Here is a 23,084-nt window from a genome sequence, read left to right as displayed (position 1 = left end):
CGATTGATGATGCTGTATAATAAATACTGAAATTAAGAACAAATAATAAAACATTCTGTTCCATGTTCTCAGCAATGCTTCATGTCTTGGAAGTTCTCAGGTGTCCTGTCCATGTGTATCTTGCTTAAAAATACTAATCCAGACTACTTTGTTTATATTTTTTTTTTTCTTACCTTCCCTGTCTTTTAGAAGGCAATAGGCCTGGTGTATTTTGAAATTGAAAGTGTAATATGTTGTATGTCAGTGTAGAGTAACACAATAGAAAAAAAAAAACCAAAGAAAACAAATTTGGTGCCAAGTTACTGGGTGAGAGCCTTATGAATCCCTTTGCTGTCCAGCTCAAAAGTCTGAGACTGAGTCATTGCCTCGAGACAGAAGTTGGCATACAATCAGACTGTATGGGAAAACAGTAGCTGTGCTGAAAATTATGAGAATAAGCACCACAAGTATCAGTAATGACATGTTTCACATCATCTAATTGTTCAAAAGCTTTTTAACTTTACATTTTTTTGACATATTTGTGTTCTAGTATATAGCTTTAAGGATGCCCATCCCCCTGCCACCCCTTCAGCAGCCACTGTGTCCTGTCAGTCATCCTGAAATACACTGGAGAGCTTGTCAGGCAGTCGCTTGCAGATGCCTCAGAAGCCTAATAGTGAGCCATAGCAGTTACACTGAAGTTCCTAACACAAGGAAATTACATAGACAGTTGCTTTAGTGCTGAATATGGACCACATATATTCTAGGATAGGTGAGTGATGTGCTATTGGCTTTCTAATGATCTATCAGGAAATGGATTCTAAAGCTAATGTTTTATAATTTATGGAGAATATCTTTGGCTCTGCTTTCTGGCACAAAGTAGTTTATCTATGTCTGTATACAGTGTACTTAGAGATTGTTTAAAAGCAGCAGGTACTATGTTCACATTGTATTGCAGATGGATACAGACTTTGTCGTGTGTCTTTTCTTACTCTAAAAGACTCAGCAGTTTCAGTTTGGACACGTGCTGAAAAGGCAAAATTCTCATTATCTTACAGTTTGTAGCACTTGGTAGGAGTGCGCAGGTGGTTGCTTTTCTGGCTGTTCTGAGACACAACTATCTCGTGACACATGCTTAACATCCTAAGTGTTGTAAGAGCTCCTGGTCTATAGTGCTGAAATTGCCTACTGTAAAGGTTAATATAACCAAAGTGTGAGGTTATAGCAGCCTTATACCAAAATATCTTGCAGTTGAGATCCCTACTGTAATTAGAGGGCATATTATACCTGAGTAGACATATGCATTTAAAAAAAAAAAAAAAGATGGACTGATTCTCACTTTTTCTGAGGCAAGCACCAAAATTTGTTGTCTTAATGAAGATTATCTTGAAGGACAGAAGTTCACTTTCTCGGTGGAAATATCAGAGAAAATCCCAGAATGACCTTTACTGGCTGCATATTTTTCTTTCTATCACCTACTACACTTGTCCTGATTTAAAAAAACCCAAACAAAACCCATCTATTTAAATAATGATTAGCTAATATGGTAAATAACAGTAAGGAGAGCCTGGTAAGTTAAAAGTATGTGGTTAGGGTATCAAAATAATTTAAGATGTTGTAGGTTTCACTGCATTGGCTTGCAAGCTTGTTTTCGTATTTTGGCTGCTTTAAGGAAGTTTCAGGAAGCATTAGAATTTTACTTAAAAAAAAAAAGAAGACTGGAATCAGCAAGTGAGCACTTAAGTACATTATTTATACCTTAGAATATAATAGAAATTTTCAAAAACAATAATTTTGGCAATTGGCTTTCAATTAATGATAAGTTATGGGCCTGACCCAAGGTTTAAATGTTATTGTTGAGTTCAAAAGCCAGTTGAGCCAGGGCTGAAGCAAAGAATAAAAATGCTTATATTGTACAATATGCTGAGGTTAAAAAACAACAAACAAACAAACAAACCCCAAACAACCAAAAAACCCAGAAAAGGGAAAATTATAGCACATGGATTCACATTTTTCTGATCTGCAAAATGAGGTTGGATTTGTACCACTTCCCAAGTTTGAGACTGCTCAGTGGTAGGATTCTGGAGCATAGTGATCTCTAGTAAGAGGAAGTGATTATAATTACAACTACATTTTTATCTGCCAAATTTTAGAAGAGATCTGATCATTGTAGATGACCTGTAGTATAGGAAATTGTGCTGTGAAAACAGAGAGCAGCTCTTGCTGCAAGCAGCAAAGGTTTTATTTTTGACTTTTCAGTAAAGCATTTGCCAACGTGCTTCTATCAAGGAATTGAGGGGAAGCCACTGTGAAGTTAAAGCGTGAGTGTATCACTAGGTGATTTTCAGGTTAAATCTCAGTAGAAACATGAAGTGCTATCTCCATCCAGTTCTTACCTGTCCTCTTGCAACTGATGTATGTCTTGACCGGAAAAAAATTCACAGCATGATCAATGCCATCTATTTGCAACTGTTGTGATGGTTTTCAAGAAGTACCCGTATACTGGGAGGCTTGTGAAAATGTCAAAGATAAGGGTTGTGAACCAGCAATATCATAAAGATTTTTTTTTAATGTGAATAAAAGACAGATTAATTGAAGTGTTGGCCAAAGAATTAGAGAACCAGTGAATTGCAGGTGGTTAAAAAAAAAAAAGTCTACCTTTTCAAGAGTGTGAAATGATGTGGTTTGATGCAAACCCAGTGAAGCTGGAGGAGAGTATCTTGTTGAATTAAAAGGCTTTTTGGTTCAGGGGTGGACACAGCAGAAGCAGCTTTTCAGCAGCATGGATTCTTCTCTGCTGTATGTTCATAGGCTGCACCAACACGATGATGCGTAGGCACAGACGTGACGCGCTATTTGCCAATGCTGTAGAGACAACCAAAAGTGGCATGCGCTACTGTTTTATTATGGGAGAGGCAGTTTAAGAAGCTATTAGATAGCAATGCAGTTTGGAATTGAAGCTAACAGAAGAGCAGGAATGTGAATGACAGACATTTGTGGCTTTTAGAGCAAGTTATTAGTACTGTAGGAAAGTTTACTTTCACAGGTTAAAAGGGATCTCTCGTTAATATTGGCTGTCTTTTAATTCAAGAGTTTCTGTGGAGGTCTGAATGTCAGTGGGAAAGTGGCTTCCAGGTTACTGATAGCTCCCTTGCTAGTATAGCAAATGTTGCTGGAAATAGCTGTATAGCTGTAGCTATAAGAAAGCTTGAATTTTTATCTACTTTGTAGACACAGAACCTTTCTGAATATTCATTGTTCAATAAAATGATGCAGTTAATAGCTGTTGGCCCTTTGAGATTGCATTTTGTACTAGACCTCTCACTCTCGAAGTTTAGAGGCTTTACTTGCATCATTATATATTTAGTGTATTTCCAAAGAATTATATGGTTGAGAAATTGGTTTCTATACATAAAGAACCTATGGGTATTAACAGTAAGAATCACTATAGGTAAAATAAAAAGTAAAAAAACCCCAACCTGCTTGTGTGAGTACAGAGTGGTCATGTCTCTGGCCTGAGCTGTAAGAATAAGCTCTTGTTGCAGAGCTCAGCTCACCAAGGATGTTATGTGCACAATGTAAGGAAACCATGAGATGTTGCACTTTCATGGTGACCTAAGTTGTAGTTTTATGAAGACCTCTTGGTGATTGTGAATTTGTCTCTTGGTGATTCCTCCACTAAAGAGAAGACGGAAAGAGCCTACCTTATTTCTTGCTTTGTTGCATATCCAGCGTATTATTGAGAATCGATAGCCTGACTATAACAAACATACTGGGCTAGATGGACTGTTGATCTGATTCAGTAGGACATTTATTATGTTGGATGTGCATGTAGATATTTTGAGTTCGTTCACTTTTGATGTCTTCTGTCTCTTGTGGTTCTTCTTGGTCTGAAATGCTGAAAACATCAGTTAAGCAAAGTTTGGAAAAAAAGTATTTTGCCTTTTGGGTGCATGCCATAACCACCAGCCTCTACAGGTATGCTGTGTTTTCAGCCTGTTTTGTTCTGTGCTCAGTGAGTAAATAAGTAGTTTACATTAAGTACAGCAGAACCAGCAGAAGATACCGAGTCATCCATCTCAAATCACTTTGTAACAGCTGCAATGAGGCTTTGTGAGTAAGAGGTGGGGTCTGTACACTTGCACAGGTACAACTTCATCACATGGGGGAGGATACATAACAATTTGAGCAAGCAGAAGGGCTGCAGTCCTTTTCCTGACAAGGAACCTCCACTTGTTTATGAAACAGCGAATGATGAGGGGGCTCAGTTTCCTTCAAACAGTTGGACAAGTTGAACTGGAGTATTTCAAAACTGTGAGAGTATCCTACCTACTGATTCATTGGACAGAAAGAGAACTGGTGATACTGGTGATTTTGGGAGTCTCAAATTTTATTTCCCTGGGGTTTGTTACAAGTATGTAAAAGTTAAATGTGTAAAATATGGCCAAATAATTTGCACTGACATTTCTAGAGTTCTCTTTCTATTATTAATTTCCATAGAAGGGAAAGTAATTCTGTTCAGTCTGATCTCAAGTTTTTGTTCTCTTTATCTTTTGACTTGTAATTAAAACTGAAAAATCAGTTCTTTACATATCCTATCACCTGTCTCTGTGCAGCTCTGGGAACTTAGGACTGTGACTAGTATAGCTTGTAATAAAAGAATAAACTTGGCACTTGCATAACCTTTACGAAGAATGGAAAAACCCTAAATTACCTTTAACCTTAATTCTTTAATTATCATTCATGCTATCGTTGCTTGCAAGTGGAATGTGGCTAACTATTCTGTGATAAACAATTCGGATCCATTTCTACGCAACTTGCCATAGAAACCCTAATGCTACTGTGTTGTATTAATTCAATACTAGGTTCACCGGAAGGTGACAATCTATCTCTTTAGCCTGTACAATTGCAGTACCTTATTACTTGATTGTACAGCAGCAATGGTTGTAATAAGTCCTGCTTAAAAAAGACAGATATCCATTATTTGTGTATTTGAAGTCTTTATTGGCTAAAAAGGCTTTGCTGAGCTATGTTTTATGGCAAGTTAAGTTACTGGAAAATTTTAAATGTCTTCTATTTTGGGACAATAATCAGTTGCATTCCTACTAAAGCACAGTTATAATTCTTTGTTGGCACACACACACATTTCACTGCGGCTAAAGACCTGAGCCATGGCCCAGTGAACTCAGTGAAAACCCTTAAATTAACATCAGTGGACTTGGATCAAGCTCATAATGAATGATTTATTCTCTTTAAAGACCTAACTTAGCTTTACTTCCATCTTATTGACTTCAGTATCTTGACTTAATCTGTCTTGACACTTAGAAAATATTTGTTATTACAGGGTGTAAAATAACTAAATGTTTCACTTTCTCCTGCTATTAATTTCCAGGACTTTTAAGGGCTGCTGTACGTATTTTTGTTCTTAAAGTGTTTATTATGACCACTAGTAATTTGGCACATAGAATAAGATACAAGTACTGTGCACATAGCATTAGCGGTTTTGTTTTGTGATAAGTTCAGTAATGTAATTTTTGCTTTAAAGCTCCTTTTTATTGACTAGTAGAGAACTTGCATTCAGAGGTCTTCTAATGCAATTATCCTTGTATATTTTTTAGTGTATGGTCAATTTAGAAATCTGGAAGAGAAGACAAGGAATTATATGTACTTTAAATCTGTTATTTTACAGTTTATGCAAGTACCTGCACCCCCCCCCCCCCCCCCCCCCCCCCAATTTTGAAATGAGGAATCAGAAAAGTTCATTTGATCTCTTGAAATCCTAAGCCAGTTATGGAACCAAGTTTGTACTCCCATAGGCAGTCTCTGCGCTCAGACAAGAGGGCAATGAGAGTTGTGGTCATGGCCAATAATTGCTTATTGCATTTTTTGTTTGTTTTTTTCTACCTAGGTGAAATGTCAACAAAAGTGCCAAGCATTAAACTGAAAATTGATCCTCGGGATCTGCAGATCCAGACGTTTACAGTTGAGAAATTATTGGAACCATTGATAATTCAGGTATTTTAGTATTGCAGAAAGTAAATTGGATAACCATAGAGGGAAGGGAATAGGGCTGAAGAACTTTGGCTAAGGACGCTGCTATGAAAGGCATACCCACAACTCTTCTGCATTGTAGTTTAGCTCAGAAACTGTCCAAGGGGATCTGTCTTCTTCCAGATATGGTCATTCATTTAGTCACTTCCATTTTTGCAAATGCCACACAGTATGTCATAGCAAATGTTGCATGTTCTAGCTAGACTCTTGTACAGTATTATCTAGTGGATGTTTAAATGTAGAATACACTGCAAATGGATTTCCAACACATGAAAAGTTTCATATTGTAATTGCTAGATGGAGTGAAAAAGAATAGCCTTGAAATCTGTAGGTGAGCTTCTTTATCTGAATTTTGAAAAGAATTGCATTCTCTTGCATTTTAGAAGAGATGCCCGAAGAATAGTGTAATTGTTGTGTACTGTATAAACCTATGTTAGCACTTTTACTTCCAACTAAAGAAGACTTGGACTGAGGGATTTACAAAAATGCTTTCATGTTTGTTGATAAAATTTTCTTTTTAGGAGGAGCAATTTTACTGCATATTCCAGTTCTGTTTCAAGTATTCACTGGTTAAATATGCAGTGCTTAGTGTGTTAAAGATTCTCTCATTATCTCTATATTTGGCATGGATTAGAAATGTCTTTGTGTAATGCAATGGAAAGGACCTACTCGAAGACCTAACCTCATTTTGCAAATAATGTGTATAACTAAGAAATTGTTAAAAGACCTCTGTAGCAATATGTTACAGGGTAAAGAACAGGAAGGACATCTTCTATTTTGAAACTCAAGCTCTTTTGAATTTTCTCTGTATTGTACTTGGAACAAAGATGTTGGGGTACCTGCATTTAGTTACTCAATTACACATAGCACAAGGTTGCCAGCTTATCACTGTCTTTTAGCCTTGCCAAGATGATGTAGATCAAACTACTTGTCACAGCTGTACACTGCCTATTTAGTATTCCTTTCCTGATGCACGGGGGAATGTTTACATGGCAGTCACTGCTTTGGCTGCAGTTTGTGTAGGTACAGAAAGGTGTGACTTAATTCATAATTTTCTTTCACTTGCTAACGTACAAAAAATACTTCATTGTTTTTTCAGGTTGTGAAGGTGGTCAGGTATAATAGCTATGAAGTAGTTTCAGTGGTTGGTCGGTTAAGATCTTTCCAAGATCTTTGAGTAATGCCTCTTACAAGACAATAACTTTTTGCTAACTAGGTTATGTTAACAATCAGCAAACAAAACTGATAACCGAGAGGATGACTGTTGGTAAATAGAGCAAAGCCAGATTGAATACTCTACTCTGGGTGTTATACTCTTTAGATTCAAGTAAGAATTGGGGGTGTGCAGCTTATTAAAAAAAAAAGGTAAGGATATATTGATGAAGTTTTCTATTATTTCAATTTTTTCAATTTACAACTTTTCTATTTTTAAAAGAGATAAATAAAGTCATTTTAATTAAGACTGAAACAATTATTATTGTACTTGGACAGATATTAAAGGAAAAAATATTTTTTCTTGTACAACTTATGGGCTTCGTTTGACTGCATCCTGCCGCTTAGGTTCATGGTAAATTTTGTTATTCCAGGAATGCACTTCTTTTTGCACACACTGCTCTGATGACATCTTTCCTTCTTTGTCCTGGGAGCCAGTCCTTTGCATGTTGTTTCCCTGGGCTTGCAAAAGGATGGTGACCAGATACAGGGTAACAGTTAGTTTATAATTACAGACGCAGCACATAATGATTGGAGGGAGGAAGAATATAAAGATGAAAGATGAGGACAATAAATGATGAGTATGTTTGGTGTGATGGTTCTTATGTTTGTTTGGACTTTCATGTTGGAAAAGTCCTTTATTTATTCCGGAAGTGCCGTATGTGCTCTAAAGGCTAGGAAAAGCAAAGACATGCTGATCATGTTTTATAAGAGTTCTAGGAAAAGTTGCTTTTAAAAATCAGTTAGTTCATTGAAATAAGTTTCTTTATTTGTTAAAAAGTTGTTTTCCCCATTTGAAACTTTTGCTGCTCCCTAACTCATCCAGTTTTTTATTTATTTTTCATTATAATCCTCAAAATTTCTTTTCTTATTTTTGACTTCATCTTCTTTTCCTCCCTTACTCATTTGTCCCTTCTGGAAGATTCTTTTCTGCAGAAAGTAACCTTTTTTTTATCATTACTTCATTTCCAGCTGTTATTAACTGAGCTGCTTCTCACTCATTTTGTCTGCCTTTATTTATTTATTGTTGGCTGGGTGTGATTGACGGTATATAAAACCTCAGTTAACAGTTCAGTGGTTTGTGGGAAGTCATCAAGCTGGAGCATCATGTGTGGATGGATTATAAAATTAGTTTCAGAGTAGTGGGAATAAATGTCTTCATAGACTGGATTTTAAAACCTTCTCTTGTATACCAGTAGGTCAGGCTGTGCTCATGCAGCTGCAACACTGTGGGTATTTTTAGAGGAGATGAAGAAATGTAAATTTTTGCAGGATCAAAGAAACCTTCCAAAACAAAGAAATACAGTTGCGGAATAAAACAAGGAAACAATCTAATTTTTTATTTTTATTTTTTAAAGCTCTTCTCACACATCTTTGAAAAGCTCTAGTCTTAAAAATGGAAATGCTTTGGTTCAAAAAGAATATGATATTGGCTGTCTTTCCCCCATCTCAACGTTAATTCTTTGTTTCATAACAGAACTGTGGAAGGAAAACTTGCATTTTGAGGGGGAAGGAGACAAAATATGTTGAAAATGCAAAAGTGGAGTTTAAAACTAATACTCAGTGAAGGATGATTGAGATACTGGAAAAGCAATAAATGAGAACTGATCTGTGATAAGAAAGAGAATCAGACCAGTCACAGATAAAATTGAATAGTAGTATGCTCTGGCCTGATTCACTTAGCAGCTGCTGCTTTGAACACAGTTTAACCTTATTTTGAGATTTATGTTCTGATTTATTTATTTAATAGTCTTGTGTTGCTCTGGTAGGAAAGAGGCAGTGGAAGTGCTTGAGCTTCTCTGAAGTCTGTCCTAGCCAGTTATGCTCAGTGTTAGAGCAATCCTTAGGTTAACAGCATCAATATGGGAGAAAATGAAGGCAAAAACAGCCTATGTGGAAATAATTTTGCAAATTACTTTGCTGGATTCTCTCTCTTCCCTGCAGTCTGCAGTGGGCAGTGGTGATCACTTTGAAACTGTGAAAACAGTATGACACATTGTTTTGTATAAAACCTTCTCTGACTTGGCAACTTCTCCATCCTTGGAATAAAACAATGCCCCTAAATTACAATGTTTGGGGGATTGCAGGGGTAGCAGTCTCACTGCATTTCCTTCTTTGCATCCCAAACAGTGGCCTGACCCAGGGTGATTAGTTCAAACAGTGCTGTGCAGGGCCCTGCAGAGATAGAAGCTCCTATGTTGGAAGTGGCATAACTGTGTTAGTGTCCAGTACTCTCATGGGGATGTACTACTAGCTGTGCTCTGTTTTCTATGTATTGCAAAAAAGTTTCTTTAATCCTGTCCAGTTGTCCCCTTAACAGAAGGGGTTCCCTCTGTCTAAAGCCTTTATTTTATTTTATTCCAGGTCCTTTGAGGACATTAGTTTTGAAAGGAAGGCTTTTAAGTTAAGTTTTCTATCAATGCATCTGGCACATTAAAAATGATAGCTGTCAAAATTGACATCATTCAGCTGACAGCTGCCTCAATGTAAATTGAGTGCATGCTCAGACAAACTTCCCTTAATTCTGGGCTTTTATCAGAGATGCACTCTGTCATGGAGCAATTAGTGGGAAGTAATCAGTAGATCATAAAGCATTTTCATTTGCATAGTTGATGTCTAATATTAGTCATGCTTGTGCTAGATTTAGCCACAAAATATAACAATTAATGTAATGGAAAATATCCTCTTGTTTTATTTCATCCTCAGAGACTGAAGTCTGTTTAATCTCTTTGCTATACTATGGAATGATTACAGTTATGGCTAGGTGTAAGTTTGCTTCGTTTTTCCTTTTGAATTTACATACAAGTAAAAGTTTTGAAAGATATGACTTGATGAGATTCATATAGCTTCCTTAATTCTTGCAGGAAACACTTCATAACTGCCTTTGCAGTCGTTGCAAGTCTTATAAGCTGTAAATTTGCCACTTATTTGGATATTGTATCTAAAGCGTACTCTATGTATTTATGTATCCACACACACTTAATCTGTGTGTTGTATGTGTGTGTATACATAAGCAAATATTTGTAAGAGCTTTTCTTGCCAAACCTCTTGCTTCCATCTTTTTATATGTTATACATACATATGAGCTAAGGAAAGTTTATGTCTGCAAGAGATAGATAAGTTTTACAGGGTATGTAGAAACATCCATGTATTTTAGGGTCCTTTACATCACTCATGAAAAATAGGCAAGTTGAAAGGCATTTATTCTCACCTGTCATCCACACTGACAAAAGTTTGCTCACGCAGAAAACATACACTATTCGTTTTAGTTCTATGTATGGTGAGTTTTACTTTATGCACACTGAAAGTGATTAACCAGTATTTATTTGTATGGGCAATACTTTGAATTTGAAACAGTGAGGGGGGGTGGTTCTGCTGTTGTCATTAGATCACTGAGTTCACGTCTTTTTTCAAATGTCTAGGCATTGAGGTTACACTGAACTAAATTTTAAACAAAAAAGAATGTTTTATGATTGATGCTTTAAAATACTTTTATATTAATATCAAAGGTGAACCAAATCTTTTGATACTCAAGGTACCAAGACACTGTTTCCTTTAACTACTGCAATATTAGAAGACTGTCAGGGCTGGCAAGAACTGAATATAGTAGTGAAGAACTGCTGCACAGTTCATTAGGAATTCAGTATTTGGGGTAACCGTGACAAAAAACATCCCACCCCTCCAGCCTAATAAATAATGGCAATAACAGGCAACAACATCATGATTCAGCTTTGCAACTGTGATGACATATGGGCTTGAAAATCTCACTTAAAAAACCCCTTGTGCCTATAGCACAACTCTGTTGCTTCTAGCAGAGGTACAAAATAACCTCTTGACACTAATTTCCATTGAATGCTGGAAGACCTGCTGTATATAGCAATAAGAAGGTGTTAATAACTGGGAAATGCAGTTGGGCATGAACAGGATTAACGGGGATATGTTTTTCATTTTTCTTACAATGATACTGTTTTGACTCTATATTGTGCCACTACAGTACAAGCTGTGTTGACGAGAGATCAGAAGGGCACATGATATTAGCTACTGTGTAGTTCAATTCTTTTGGCATAGAATCTGCATAAAGTTTTTGTGTTCCTGTGTTAGAGAATTGGGAGTAGTTTTTCTGAATTTCTTCATCTCCATGAGCCAAAAACTACCTGTCAAATTTTGACTTGTATTTGAGATCAGAAGCTGCCTCTCATATTTCCTGGCAGTGATGCTGAAGTTGAAGGGGGTCTTACAGTCAAGAGTTTTCACCTGCAGGAATGATTATTTTTCATGTTTTTCCACTTGTTTTGTTTCCTTTCCTCCTCCTCCAAAGCATAGGAATGAACAGTACATAGAATGGTATTTTACGTAAAAAGGAGACTACAGTAAAAATCTGAGAAATAAAATATATTGTTTTCTGGGAATGGTGATTAAATAGTTAAGACACTTTAAAAATGTCTTTTACTTGATAGGTTTTTGGAGCAGCTTCTAATTTTTTACAGTGGTTTATGCCTTTCTTGTTGGAAGTATCACCCTATAATCTCTTTAACTCACTCTTAAAAATATGATTGTTGAAACTGCATTAAACACTCTAGAACTAATGTTAGAGAGTTTGTAAAAAGAAAACATATTAAGATTCTTATTCCCATTGCATTCTCTGCTAGCTGGCTGATTTACTTGCAATAAATAATTTGTTTTACTTTCTTTGAGCCACAGTCAGAAAAATACCCAAGCCCTCTTTAACAATCTCAGCCAGGGTTATTTATGTTGCTCTCTCCCTTGTGACATGCCACAGCAGTCGATGTCAAGTGGATGGTCCTTTTTTCCCCCAAATTCCACGTAAATGATATAGGGGTCAGGGCTTTTGCCTTTCAAAGATGTGTTTATAGAAATGCTTCCCAGAGGATGTTTGTCATTTACTTTTAAAAGTACTCGTTCATGAAAAGCACTAAAGAGCTTGAATTCATGAACCAAGATCTAAAGGTGAGCTACGGTACAGCTAGCGCACTTCTCTTTCTATACCTGTGAATGGAGCCCTTTTCCATAGACCAGCTCAAACCACAAGCTGTGCTGCAGCCATTAGCTAAGTTTGCCTGCTGGACTGAGAAATTTATATGCAGCTTTTGCTTTGTTTATACAATATTCTTGATGATTGGAATGCCATTTAATAAAATGAAGCAATTGTATACATATAAAATGTATTCATTGAGCTCCAAGACTAGATCTGTACTTAATATACTACCCATGTTCTGGCACAGAGAACAGAATAGTTCAGAAAGTTTGTTCAAAATAGCTATATAACTTTTCTTTTAAAATCTTTTAGGAGTTTGTCCTTAGTGTGACAGCTCAAGTGAAGCCGTAGAGAATAGTCTGTTGGAAACAAACAGTGTGGAGGCTGTGCTCAGATGATGAGGAATGTGGAGTGGGACGCTATATAAAAATAAGTTCTTTATGGATGTTGAAGTGTATTGTTAAAAAACAGAATTTGGACAAAGCTGCTGTAAACCTACATTCTGAGTAAAATGATGTACAATTTTAATGTTGAGAGCCCCCCTGAGAATTCTGAGGTGCTGAGTTCTGACCACTGCGATCCTCCTTTGTAAGAAGCGAATGCATTTTGAAATGTGTTTATATTTTTTCTGAGTATTTGCTTCTGAGATAACTGGGAGATTTAAGCCGGAAGTATGGGAAGATTCAGCACTGATTATATTTCCAGCCTTGGCTGATGCCTCCTTAGATAGCATTAGTATTTTATTTATTTTTTTTTTTTATCATGAGGAAAATTTAAAGTAAGCACTGTCAGGAGTTTGCATCAGGATTAATATGACAGTGAGATTTCTATTGACTTCAGTTTGATCACACACAAAGAAGAATACAAAGATAAGGCATATTAAGTAAAATTATCTGTCAAATTTCATTAAATAGTTTTGTCCATTCCCAGTATGTATGCTGAGCTTGCCTGTCTCTCTGCAAGGCAGAGGGAATCTCATAGCTTATTCTCAACTATATTAATTTGATTTTTTTTTTAAGATTTGGAAATAATATAAATTCACTTATTACAGAACTTACACCACTATTGTCTTTTTTGTTTCTTTTCAATGCAGGTTACAACACTAGTGAACTGTCCACAGAATCCTTCTAGTAAGAAAAAGGGCCGTTCCAAAAGAGCTTGTGTCTTGCTAGCTTCTGTGGAAAAAGCCACTTGGAATCTGTTGGACAAGGGGGAAAAAATCGCCAAGGAAGCAATTGTGCTTAAAGAGGAACTTCATGCAGCACTCGCTGATGTCCAGAAAGAGAGTGAGTATATGACAAATAATTTAGGCACCACAAGGAATTAGTTTAACCATGTAACACTAGTATCAAAATGAAGCTAGGATATCCATGAGAAATATGTTTTCATGTGGAAATGTCTGAACTTTGAGTTATCTGATTGTATGTTCTCAGATACTGCTTCTGAGGAGGTAAAGTGTGCAAGCTGGGCCTCATTGTGGAAGAACGCTTGTATCAGTGGAAGTTTTGTTGGTGTTTGTTTTCTTTTTTTTTTTTTCTTTTTCCAGTGAAGACAGGATGCCCCTTGTTAATTTCAGCGGCTGTTAAGCACAAGTTTAAGTTAATGCATGCTTTAATGCTGCTCTTCAAAAGAACTGTTTACCTGAATCTGGGATTAAGGCCTTTTAGTTAAAAATTTAAAAACAGAAATCTTCCCTCTTTTGTGTGGTAGTAAGGACTTAATTTGGGAAGGTATAATAGTCCTGTGTGGAGGTATGTTTTGAGGCTTTAGTACGAGGAAGATGGATTCTTTAACCTACTGTAACTACTGTAGAAGTCATCCCCTCATGATAGAGCTTCTTATATTTTGTGAGTTTTGCCATATTCCATTTCCTCATGACCTATCTCCCCATTTTCAGCCAGTCTCCCAGAATAGGCTAGGCTTTACGATCTGCTGAGAAAGGTGTATTAGCCACTTTCTTTCAGGTGCTTTGTTGCTTTGTTGATTTTTACTCTCCCCATGGATAATCAGGGCCCATTGGGTGAATATGAAGGCCAGGCTCAAATAGTAATAAGCTGGATGACAGACATCCAAAATATGTTCCTGCAGAGATCAGCCTTGAAAACTGATTCAGGAGAAGGTTTCAGAGGAAGAAGGGGACAGAAGAGTAATGATATCAGTGCCTGGTCATTCGAGAATTATGTCCTTCCATCAGTGCTCCATGAATTTTGTAAACAAATGGTTCCCAAGGGTTGCCTGGAATCAGATTAGGAGGGGCTGATGAAAGCCTTCCCCAAAAGTGGGAGTAGACAAGCAAAGAACAATGGTCTGCACCATAAAGTTACTGTCAGGCCATGTTACTGAATGAGCTACCAACTAGGCTTGGTTTTATCAAGGGGCAAAGTGGGCTTCAGTTGCCTTTTCACTATTGAGCAGTGTGGTGTATGTTCTTATGCCATGTGACAACTTGTGCCTGAAGGACCACATGTTAGCCACTTAAATCAGGTCTTTATATCACTCTGCTCTTACTGAAGTTGTAACTTAATCAGAATATGTTCGTGTTTTTTTGTGTGTGTTGTTTTTTTTTGTTTGTTTGTTTTTTTAAATTTTGTCTTCCTCCATGGGCAGCTGGGACAGTTTCTGAGTCTCCGCTGTTGTTTAGGGTAGTGATTACTAACTATGGGCTTCCTCTGGATTCAGAGATGGCTGCGTTTTAGAGTTTGATATATGCATATGGTATCTGAGATACCTTAAGGTCCTTTGTGATTAAAAGCATTATGACCAGTAGATATCATTGTTATCTGTCACACTGATCAGCTGAGGCTTTTAAAAAAAATCATTCATTTTGGAGTACTCTTAAAATGTTAGCCTATGCATTCCAGGCCAATAACATGCAACAAGAATAGAATACATAGTTTTATATTGATTTTTATACATAGATAATGTAAAAATATTTCACATTTTCAATTTATTTGTTGATTCTCACCCAAGACCAGAGATAACTACAAAACCAAATAATACATAAAGTAGATTATATACACATCATACATTTTAAAAAAACGTTAAGTCCATGTTATCACCTATAATTATGCAATTACAAATTGAGTGTTCACAGCCAATCTTCCTCCAAGGATTTGCCAAACTGCACAAGTTAATTTTAAGAAGTTGGTGAACAATTGTAAAATAAATAGCAGTTTTTTAAATTTTGCAGGTATTTTTAGTCCTTTGAAGCTGTGTATTATTTTTAGTTTGTGGTATACCACGTCATCTGTGACTTTATTGCCTGTTATTCAAGTCACATTCTGCTGCTGTTAAATGTCTCCTGTTATTCAAGCTCTTTGAAAGGATGTGGGTCGTAAACTGTGCTTGCATGCAGTCACCTGCCATGCATGTCATAGCATATAGTATTTAATTTTCTGTGGGTATATTTTTCTGTGGTGACTGGCAAGTATTTTTAATACGCTCTTTAATAAATTATGAATTTTTAGATGTGGCTACAGTTTGTATTTACTCTATAGTGGAATTTTGAAACAATATTCTAGATAATTTTGCTCTCATGTGAACTGAACTACCAGTCCAAGAGTTGCACACCAACAGCTGGAAAGAGTAAATACTCTCTCACCTCTTCTCGCATTTTAGCTTGTGTCACTCACTGAGCTTGTTGAGTTCAAGACTGTAACATGAGAATTAAACGCTTATTTCTTTTATATCTCAGTCGCCAGTGTGAAAATGCTGCTTTGTTACTTTTGGAGCTCATTAATAGGGGTTCGTTTTAGAGGAGTGATAGACTTTTTTCAAGCTGCTGCTGATAATCTTGTTCATAATAATGTTTTGGGGAATACAGGAGCAAAATATTAGGATAAAAGTAAACAGTGGAGATGAAAATATTCTATTTATCTGATGCATTAGTGACTTGTCTAATGTCTTCAGAAATGGGGATGTGGCTATGGCTTTGCTGACTACAGTTCAGTCTTGACAAACACTCTCAGTAGATGAGATTTTGATTTCTCAAATTCAGTTGAGTTCTCTTAGTGACATCTGAAAGAAAGTGTTGCTATAATGGGAGGCAGGCATGTTCCCTGGATAAATCTAGTTTCTGCTTCATAGAATCATAGAATGCTTTGGGTTGAAAGGGGCCTTAAAGATCATCTAGTTTCAACCCCCCTGCCATGGGCAGGGACACCTTCCACTAGACCAGGTTGCTCAAACCCCCATCCAACCTGGCCATGAACACTGCCAGGGGTGGGGCATCCACAACCTCTCTGGGCAACCTGTGGCAGTGCCTCACCACCCTCATAGTGAAGAATTTCTTCCTTTAATCTATAAAATCTTATCTAAAATCTGTAGAAATCTTATATAAAATCTATAATCTAAAGCTTCCTTTGACATCTGCAAACTTTTACCAAAGATTTATAGTCTTGGAGCTGATCATTTTAATACAGAGGTCCTCCACGTTTTTCTTTGAGTTTCCTCTCGAGAAAGTACTTTTTCAGGCCTATTTCTATCCACATCTTGATTCACCTTCTTCTGGAATTAGGCAGGCCTGTGGCTGGTAGACTGTGTGCATCATCCAGAAATCCACTAGCCTAATTAAGTGAAGAACTACCACGTTTTCCTGTTGATCTGGTTTGGTGAAGCTTTGTTTAAGAGTACTCATGTTCACATTTTTGTTCTAAAATAGTGTAATAAACCCAAATATAAGTATTTTTAAAAATTCACACTGCCAGATTTCATGTGTACAGCATTTCAAAAAATTGCCTTCTCATAATGTGCTGTGAATTAATGGTAAAATACTATACAAAAGAATAAGAAGCGTTGTTCAACCCTGAATTCTTCTGACACTTAACATCAAACTATAATTAATGTCCTGATTCTGATATTTAATCAATTTTAAGACAAAACAGTGATGTAGTTTATGTGGGGAAAAGTTCTCTTAGGAATTTGAGTTAAAGCCTAGAATTATACTTAGGATAATGATTTTTTTGTATTTATGTCAAGGTGTAATTGCTTATAGTTTTTTCAAATAGTTGTACAGGCATAGCTAAAATGCTTGGTATTTATTGCCATTGCTTATTGACTATATATGGTCAGAAACACAACAGTTGTTGTCTGCATTGTTTCTATCTATTGCAGTGTCACTGTTCTATGTGTTTAGCTGTTACCATGCTCAAGTGTGTTCCTAGATAAGCCTTTCATCACCCATAACAGTGAATTGAAAGAAAGTTACTTGCTTGAGTTTTGCTTTGAGCCTTCAGTTACTCTTTAAAAGGAAATCAGAACAAAATAATTTGATATTTTGAATGTCCATATTTAATGTCTTTTGACATTAAACAGGGGAGGCAAGACTTTGATGTCATAGAACAAACTACCATTCACTGGCAAGAAATAGGGAGTGTATTGAAAGGGTGTTTACTAAAGGAAAGGCATAGTGATCTCTTGTATTATACTATATTCTTATTTGTGTGTAGTGTGTGTCCCAAAGTCTTAAACATAAGCTTAGCTTTCTCATTCTATGTTAAGAGGTACATGTATATGCTCTGCATCTAAGGGACTTTCATTCTGCGAGACCAAATTTAGATATTCAGGAGGCTTAAAATAATCTGTGCTGTACAGCCTCTTCATCAAACCAAGAACAGATCCCTTGTAGAAAAGCTTCTGATACCACCGTCGCTGGATCAGGTGTCCCTGAGTGGGAAACAGGGAATGAAGAGATGTGTGTAAGGCATGAAGGGGGTGTGTGGTGGCTCTGATTTCACATTAGGAAGAACTGTATGACATGTGGAAGTGGAACTTCCTGGTATGCAGCTGTGAAATAATTGCAATGCAACAGAATACAGTGGTATCCGAGTGGGGTAAGAGAATGTGTGGCAAGAGAAAAATGTCCTGTAACATCTACAGAAAGCTATTGTGAGAATCTGAGTTATCCTGGTGTTGAATATTGGGAACATGCAGGAGGTATCAATCTGCTTTGCCCTGACACTGATAGTGTCACTTCCAGCTAGCTGGCTGAAGCAGAATCCTTTATTTGCTGTAGCAGATGGAGATGATATTTGTGGGACCAGAACAGGTGATTACACTAGTGACTAGTATTGTTTAATCTCTTGTTTTTAGAAAGGGTAGGTTGTTTTGTGCTCTGATGGGACATTGACTCCCAACCTTCTCTAGTACTGATTCTGCTTATCTGTTAGTTTGTGCTTGCAGAACTTGAGGCTGCAAATACTACTGTAAATCAGAGTTTATAAGTTTTCTATTATTGGTATAAGCCATTGTTTTGGGGTTTTTTTCCTTCTCAATTGAGACTAGGACATTTGAAATCCTCTCTTTTTACTGATTCTGGTATGCCCCTCCTTCACTTAGTCAATGGGTTCCCTTTGACAACTGTGTTTCTCTGGAACTGTAAATCCACGAGCCTCTAAGGGTGTAGTTCACAGGAGTGGGTGACAGGACTGACTTGGCAACGATACCTCCTTGCGGGGGGACACAAGAATGGCATAAAATTCACTGCATTCCATGTGGATTTCACACTGCTGCAGTGAAAAATAAAAAACACGAGAAGAAAGCCAGATGTAACAAATAGAAGAGAGAGAAATGTGGTGCTTAGGATTTAGTAGCAGAAAGAAAATCTATTCAAAGAAATAAGAGAAGAAAGCTTAATTCTGATGGTCTTGCCTAATACATTAAAGAATATTTAGCTGTTGCCAGAGTGTAATGTTGAACACTGTCTCTGAGGGGTGCTCACTGACTGCAGTCAGTGGTATTAGTGCAAGTATCTGTATAGATGGATTGCCTGCCATTGGCTAGCAGCCCAGCAGAAGTGTCTACCTTTTGTCAGCAAGTTGACTTGTTTTTAAAGGGATTTTCATGTAAGTTTTTGGATATTTTCGGTGCTGGATAAAGTGCATGGATCCTCTAACTTATTTTTTAAAAATAAATACCTGTGGCTGAACTGTGGTTTTACCTTTCCCAATGCCCAAGCATAGATTTTTGTAAGCATGTACGTAAGTAGCGGTCGTTTGACAATAGCAGTAGCCATTGGTAACTGATCAGCTAATAGCAGTAACACCATTTACTTTGGGAGTCATCTATCTGTGTGTGCTGAACAGAGACTTGGAAATATCTGCCTTCCAATAATTATGTAGTCTTGATGTATCCTGACTTTCTTTGAATTGCTTCTCATTTGAATGTCTAAAATAATTGAAATACTATGAATGCTCCCGTCTTTCTCCTTCCCTATTTGTGCCACTAAAAGGGCACTGTCTTTCACATTTCATTGTTTGTGACAAATGTAATTATGGAAGAATATCCGCTTGATGGGAATTACAATGAAATGGATGAATTTGCATTGAATTGTCATGCTGTTTACTGCATTTTAAGTAAGTACTAACATTGTGTTGTTGTTGGAGCTGTCATTTTCTGCTGCTTGTACTCATAGCTCCTATCTGCCTAGGCTACATCTCATAACTCTCTTTTAGGGTCATGAGTTTGTACTTGTTCCTCTGCCCATCCCAGCTTATGTCTAGCTCATTTCTAAGGGGTTGGTCATATTCAGATCTTTCTGGCTTGTCAGTGCTTTGAAACTTCTAGTACTGATAACACTACTCATCTTCTGTCTATTGCAGATGGGGAAATAAAAGACATTAAAAATCAGTTGTTCTGATTAATATTTGATTTTTATTTTGTGTAGGTTTATTTGTTGTGATGTGCTCAGCTATGGTGCATTATCTCACCAACTACTAGAGAACAGTTCTAATTTGCTGTCCTAAGCAGAAGAAATTGATATTTTTTACTTTCAGTGTTTTGTGATGTAGCAGGTGCTAGAATCGGATCTCAAATTAGTGTGGTTTTTATTTATTTATGGAGTTTGTTGAGCGTGTACTTAAGATACTTGATTTGCGCAAAGACTTTAACAAATCCGAGAGAACCAGAGAACTCTATTAAAGATGGGTGTTCCTGGAAAACACATGGTTTTCAGCCTGTTGGAAGTATTCACTGTTCTGAAAATCAGGCCAGTACTCTTTCAGGTGCTGGTACGGGGACTCTGCAGTAATTGGCAGGTTTATTCCTGTAGCCTTTGCTCAAATATTTTTCTCAAATGCAGTTTCTAGTAAGAGCAGTAAAGCTTGGTTTGTTTCTAAATCTTGAGAAATGCAGATACATAAAGGACCTGTCTGGCAAACTCTTGTGCACTTGAATAGTACACATTCAGTTCTGATGGAGGGAGCACATAAAAGTCTGTATCGTTGTAATTACAGGAAATGCCATATGTTTGTATGTATTTCTATGAATATGCATTAATTACTGATTGCATGTATTTTGTACAAACCTTGTTGCCTAGTTTTTGATTTGAGGACTCCAGAGCTTTTGAAAACACATACTTGGTTCAGGTAGCAAAACTCTTTGCATAACTTCGGCTTTGACTTTACTACCAGATACTCTGAAGTAGACATGTCAATAGCATTCCTGCATGAGGCTTGTCCAGACTTCTTGCCTCTGAGTGAAGCTATATAGTGCTAAAGGTACTGTGAATTTTATTTCAGCAGGCAGTATTCTCTCCTTACTTTTGGTCAGAATTTGTAGAACAAAATGAAACAAAAATTACACGTTCCTGCACAGACTTTTTCTATGTAGAAAATCTCTGTGATACAAATGACTGCTTGGAGAAACGTACCCCATTCTTATAGCAAGACTTACGTAATTTAGATATAGGTAGAAAGAAAAGTGCATAATAAACAAAGGATTTAACTCTGGAAAAATATCAAATTTTTTAAATGCCATACTTTTCTTTACTGTTGCATCCAAAATCCAGGACGTGCTTAAGGCAGTTGTCAGCAAAGGGCTGGCTTCATGAATATGTAGTCTTTTAATAGCTACATATACTAATGATGTTTCCTAATATTAGCACAGCCGAAACTATTAATTTTGTGACTTTTGATCCATCTTTGGTTTCCAAGCTGATACAGAGTTTAATGGGTCAAACATTTATTTTAGTAGTTTGTGCTTGTGTGACAAGAGTTTTCCAGTGCTGTCCTGTGTAGAGTGAGTTCTCTCAAGGTTGTGCCATCAGTAACAAAGCTCCTTAGTTGATAATAGACTTTGAAATGCTTCTAGAAATGAGTGTAATGGCATTTTTTTCCTCAGAGTAAGTCTAGGTGACAGACTGCTGAAAGTAAACTTGGGTGTTTGTCATTGTTGTTCTCATTGTTAAATTTCATTTGCAAAACTTCATATTGAAGAATGCTATATTGTTGTCTACTGGCACAGTTACTAGCTCCAATGCATAGATTTCACATATTTTTTGTCAGAGTCAGATATTCAAGTGTATGAGATTTTCATTCCATTAACTTGTATTTATAATGAGAAGAACAATATTTGATTCCCTTCTGTAAGCAGGAATTATTTAATAGCAGGGACAACAAAGTACATAGTAATATAAAAAGCAGTCACTAGAAAAGCACCCCTGGCCTTGTTGTGTACAGTTAAGAGTAATGGTGTGATTTCCAAGGGAATTATTTCGGAATTAAATGATACAGAAGAACAGAAAGGGGGCATAATTCAAAATGTGGAACATGCTTCATGATCTCTAATAATTGACCTTCCTTTCAAGGCATTAGGACAACAGAGAGATGCCAAATTTATTGGTAATACTTGTGACTTGCCAAATAACTGATCAATTTTTAACTGTTGGTTTTTTGGTTTTTTTTTTTTTTTTTTTTTCCTGGGTGTTGCGATACAGCCTAAGGGAATTTATGTCTTCATTTTGCAGGTCAAGCCTTAAAGGTATCAGCAGAGGCATTTACCAGTGATCCCTGCTATCTGCCTAAGAGGCAGGCCGTTGTCCAAGCAGCACGATCTTTGCTTACAGCTGTCACAAGGCTTCTAATTCTGGCGGACATGGTTGATGTGGCGTACTTACTGGAACATCTGACTGTGGTGAGTAGAAATTGACTTAACTCAAACTCCCTTTAGCTAGAGGAATGCTGGCTGCTGGTTCTTTCTGCTTTGAAAATTCTTGTACTTCGGAATTGCAGATCTCATGCATGTAATACCTTGGCAATTGGTAAAAGTGTAGATTCTAGGTGAGATTTGTAGAATGTACCAAAAGAACCCCTCTTCTGCTTCTAACACAACAGCAGATGGTTATCTCTACAGTTATATTTTAACTTCCTTTTATTTCTTATTTCCTCTTTTTTTACTTGAATTCTTGAATTGTTGTATAGCTTTTTATGCGTGAAACCTTCTTGGTATTTGTGGCAGTAGTAGGGAATAATTTATTTGTAGAGAATCTTAAAGGTGGAATTTTATTTGGATATTTACGGAGGGAAGAACTAAGTAGGTAAGGGTCTATCTCTGTATACAAGTCAGTCTGAGAGAGAGATGAGGTAAAAGGAGAAGGAGAAGATGTGTGAGAGAGGCCTCCAGCAACTGCCCAGCTCCAGCTATGCACTGCAGCCAGAAGACTAGAAGATCCTGATGTGGGCAAAGCTTTAAAAATTGTGCAGTAGAAAATATTCTCTAAAAGCCACTTAATTTTTTCACTCAAGGGAGTAATATGTTTTCAAAGTGTGTATCATAAGAGTGCTATGTTTTGGGGAAATCTTTTTTCTCCCTGGCTCTCTTTATACAGAAGGGATGGCTTCATTCTTCTATTCCCATACAAAACTAACCAGAGGTTGTGCCACTCTTGCTGAATTAGACAAAATGTCCACACTTCTGTTGTTCAACATCAAAATACTCTCCTGTCTACATAAACTCAAGTTCCTTTAATGTCAGCCGTAGTGTCCCATACTGTCCTTCCTTTCTTGAACAGTGTGACTTTAATCTTGCCAGCATCATGTGTCTGACCACAAAAATGTGTTTACTGAGTTTC

At 36.9% G+C, this 23,084-nt stretch overlaps 1 protein-coding gene across 4 annotated transcripts in view; it reads left to right on the top strand.

Annotated features, from left to right (window-relative positions):
* Positions 1 to 5,887: 5,887 nt before the first annotated feature.
* Positions 5,888 to 23,084, top strand: part of CTNNA3 (catenin alpha 3) — a 502,927-nt gene continuing 485,730 nt past the window's right edge. For 3 of the 4 annotated variants that reach the window (XM_049810861.1, XM_049810860.1, XM_049810859.1), the window contains exons 1-3: positions 5,893 to 5,994; positions 13,332 to 13,524; positions 21,981 to 22,151. In XM_049810861.1, the coding sequence (XP_049666818.1) occupies positions 5,893 to 5,994; positions 13,332 to 13,524; positions 21,981 to 22,151 (466 nt within the window). Of the gene's footprint in view, positions 5,995 to 13,331; positions 13,525 to 21,980; positions 22,152 to 23,084 lie in introns of all 4 variants that reach the window. The other variant, XM_049810858.1, reaches the window with a different exon arrangement.

This window comes from Accipiter gentilis, chromosome 9 (genome assembly GCF_929443795.1).
Source record: "Accipiter gentilis chromosome 9, bAccGen1.1, whole genome shotgun sequence".
Lineage (NCBI taxonomy): Eukaryota > Metazoa > Chordata > Aves > Accipitriformes > Accipitridae > Astur > Astur gentilis.
This window is presented reverse-complemented; position numbering and strand designations above follow the sequence as displayed.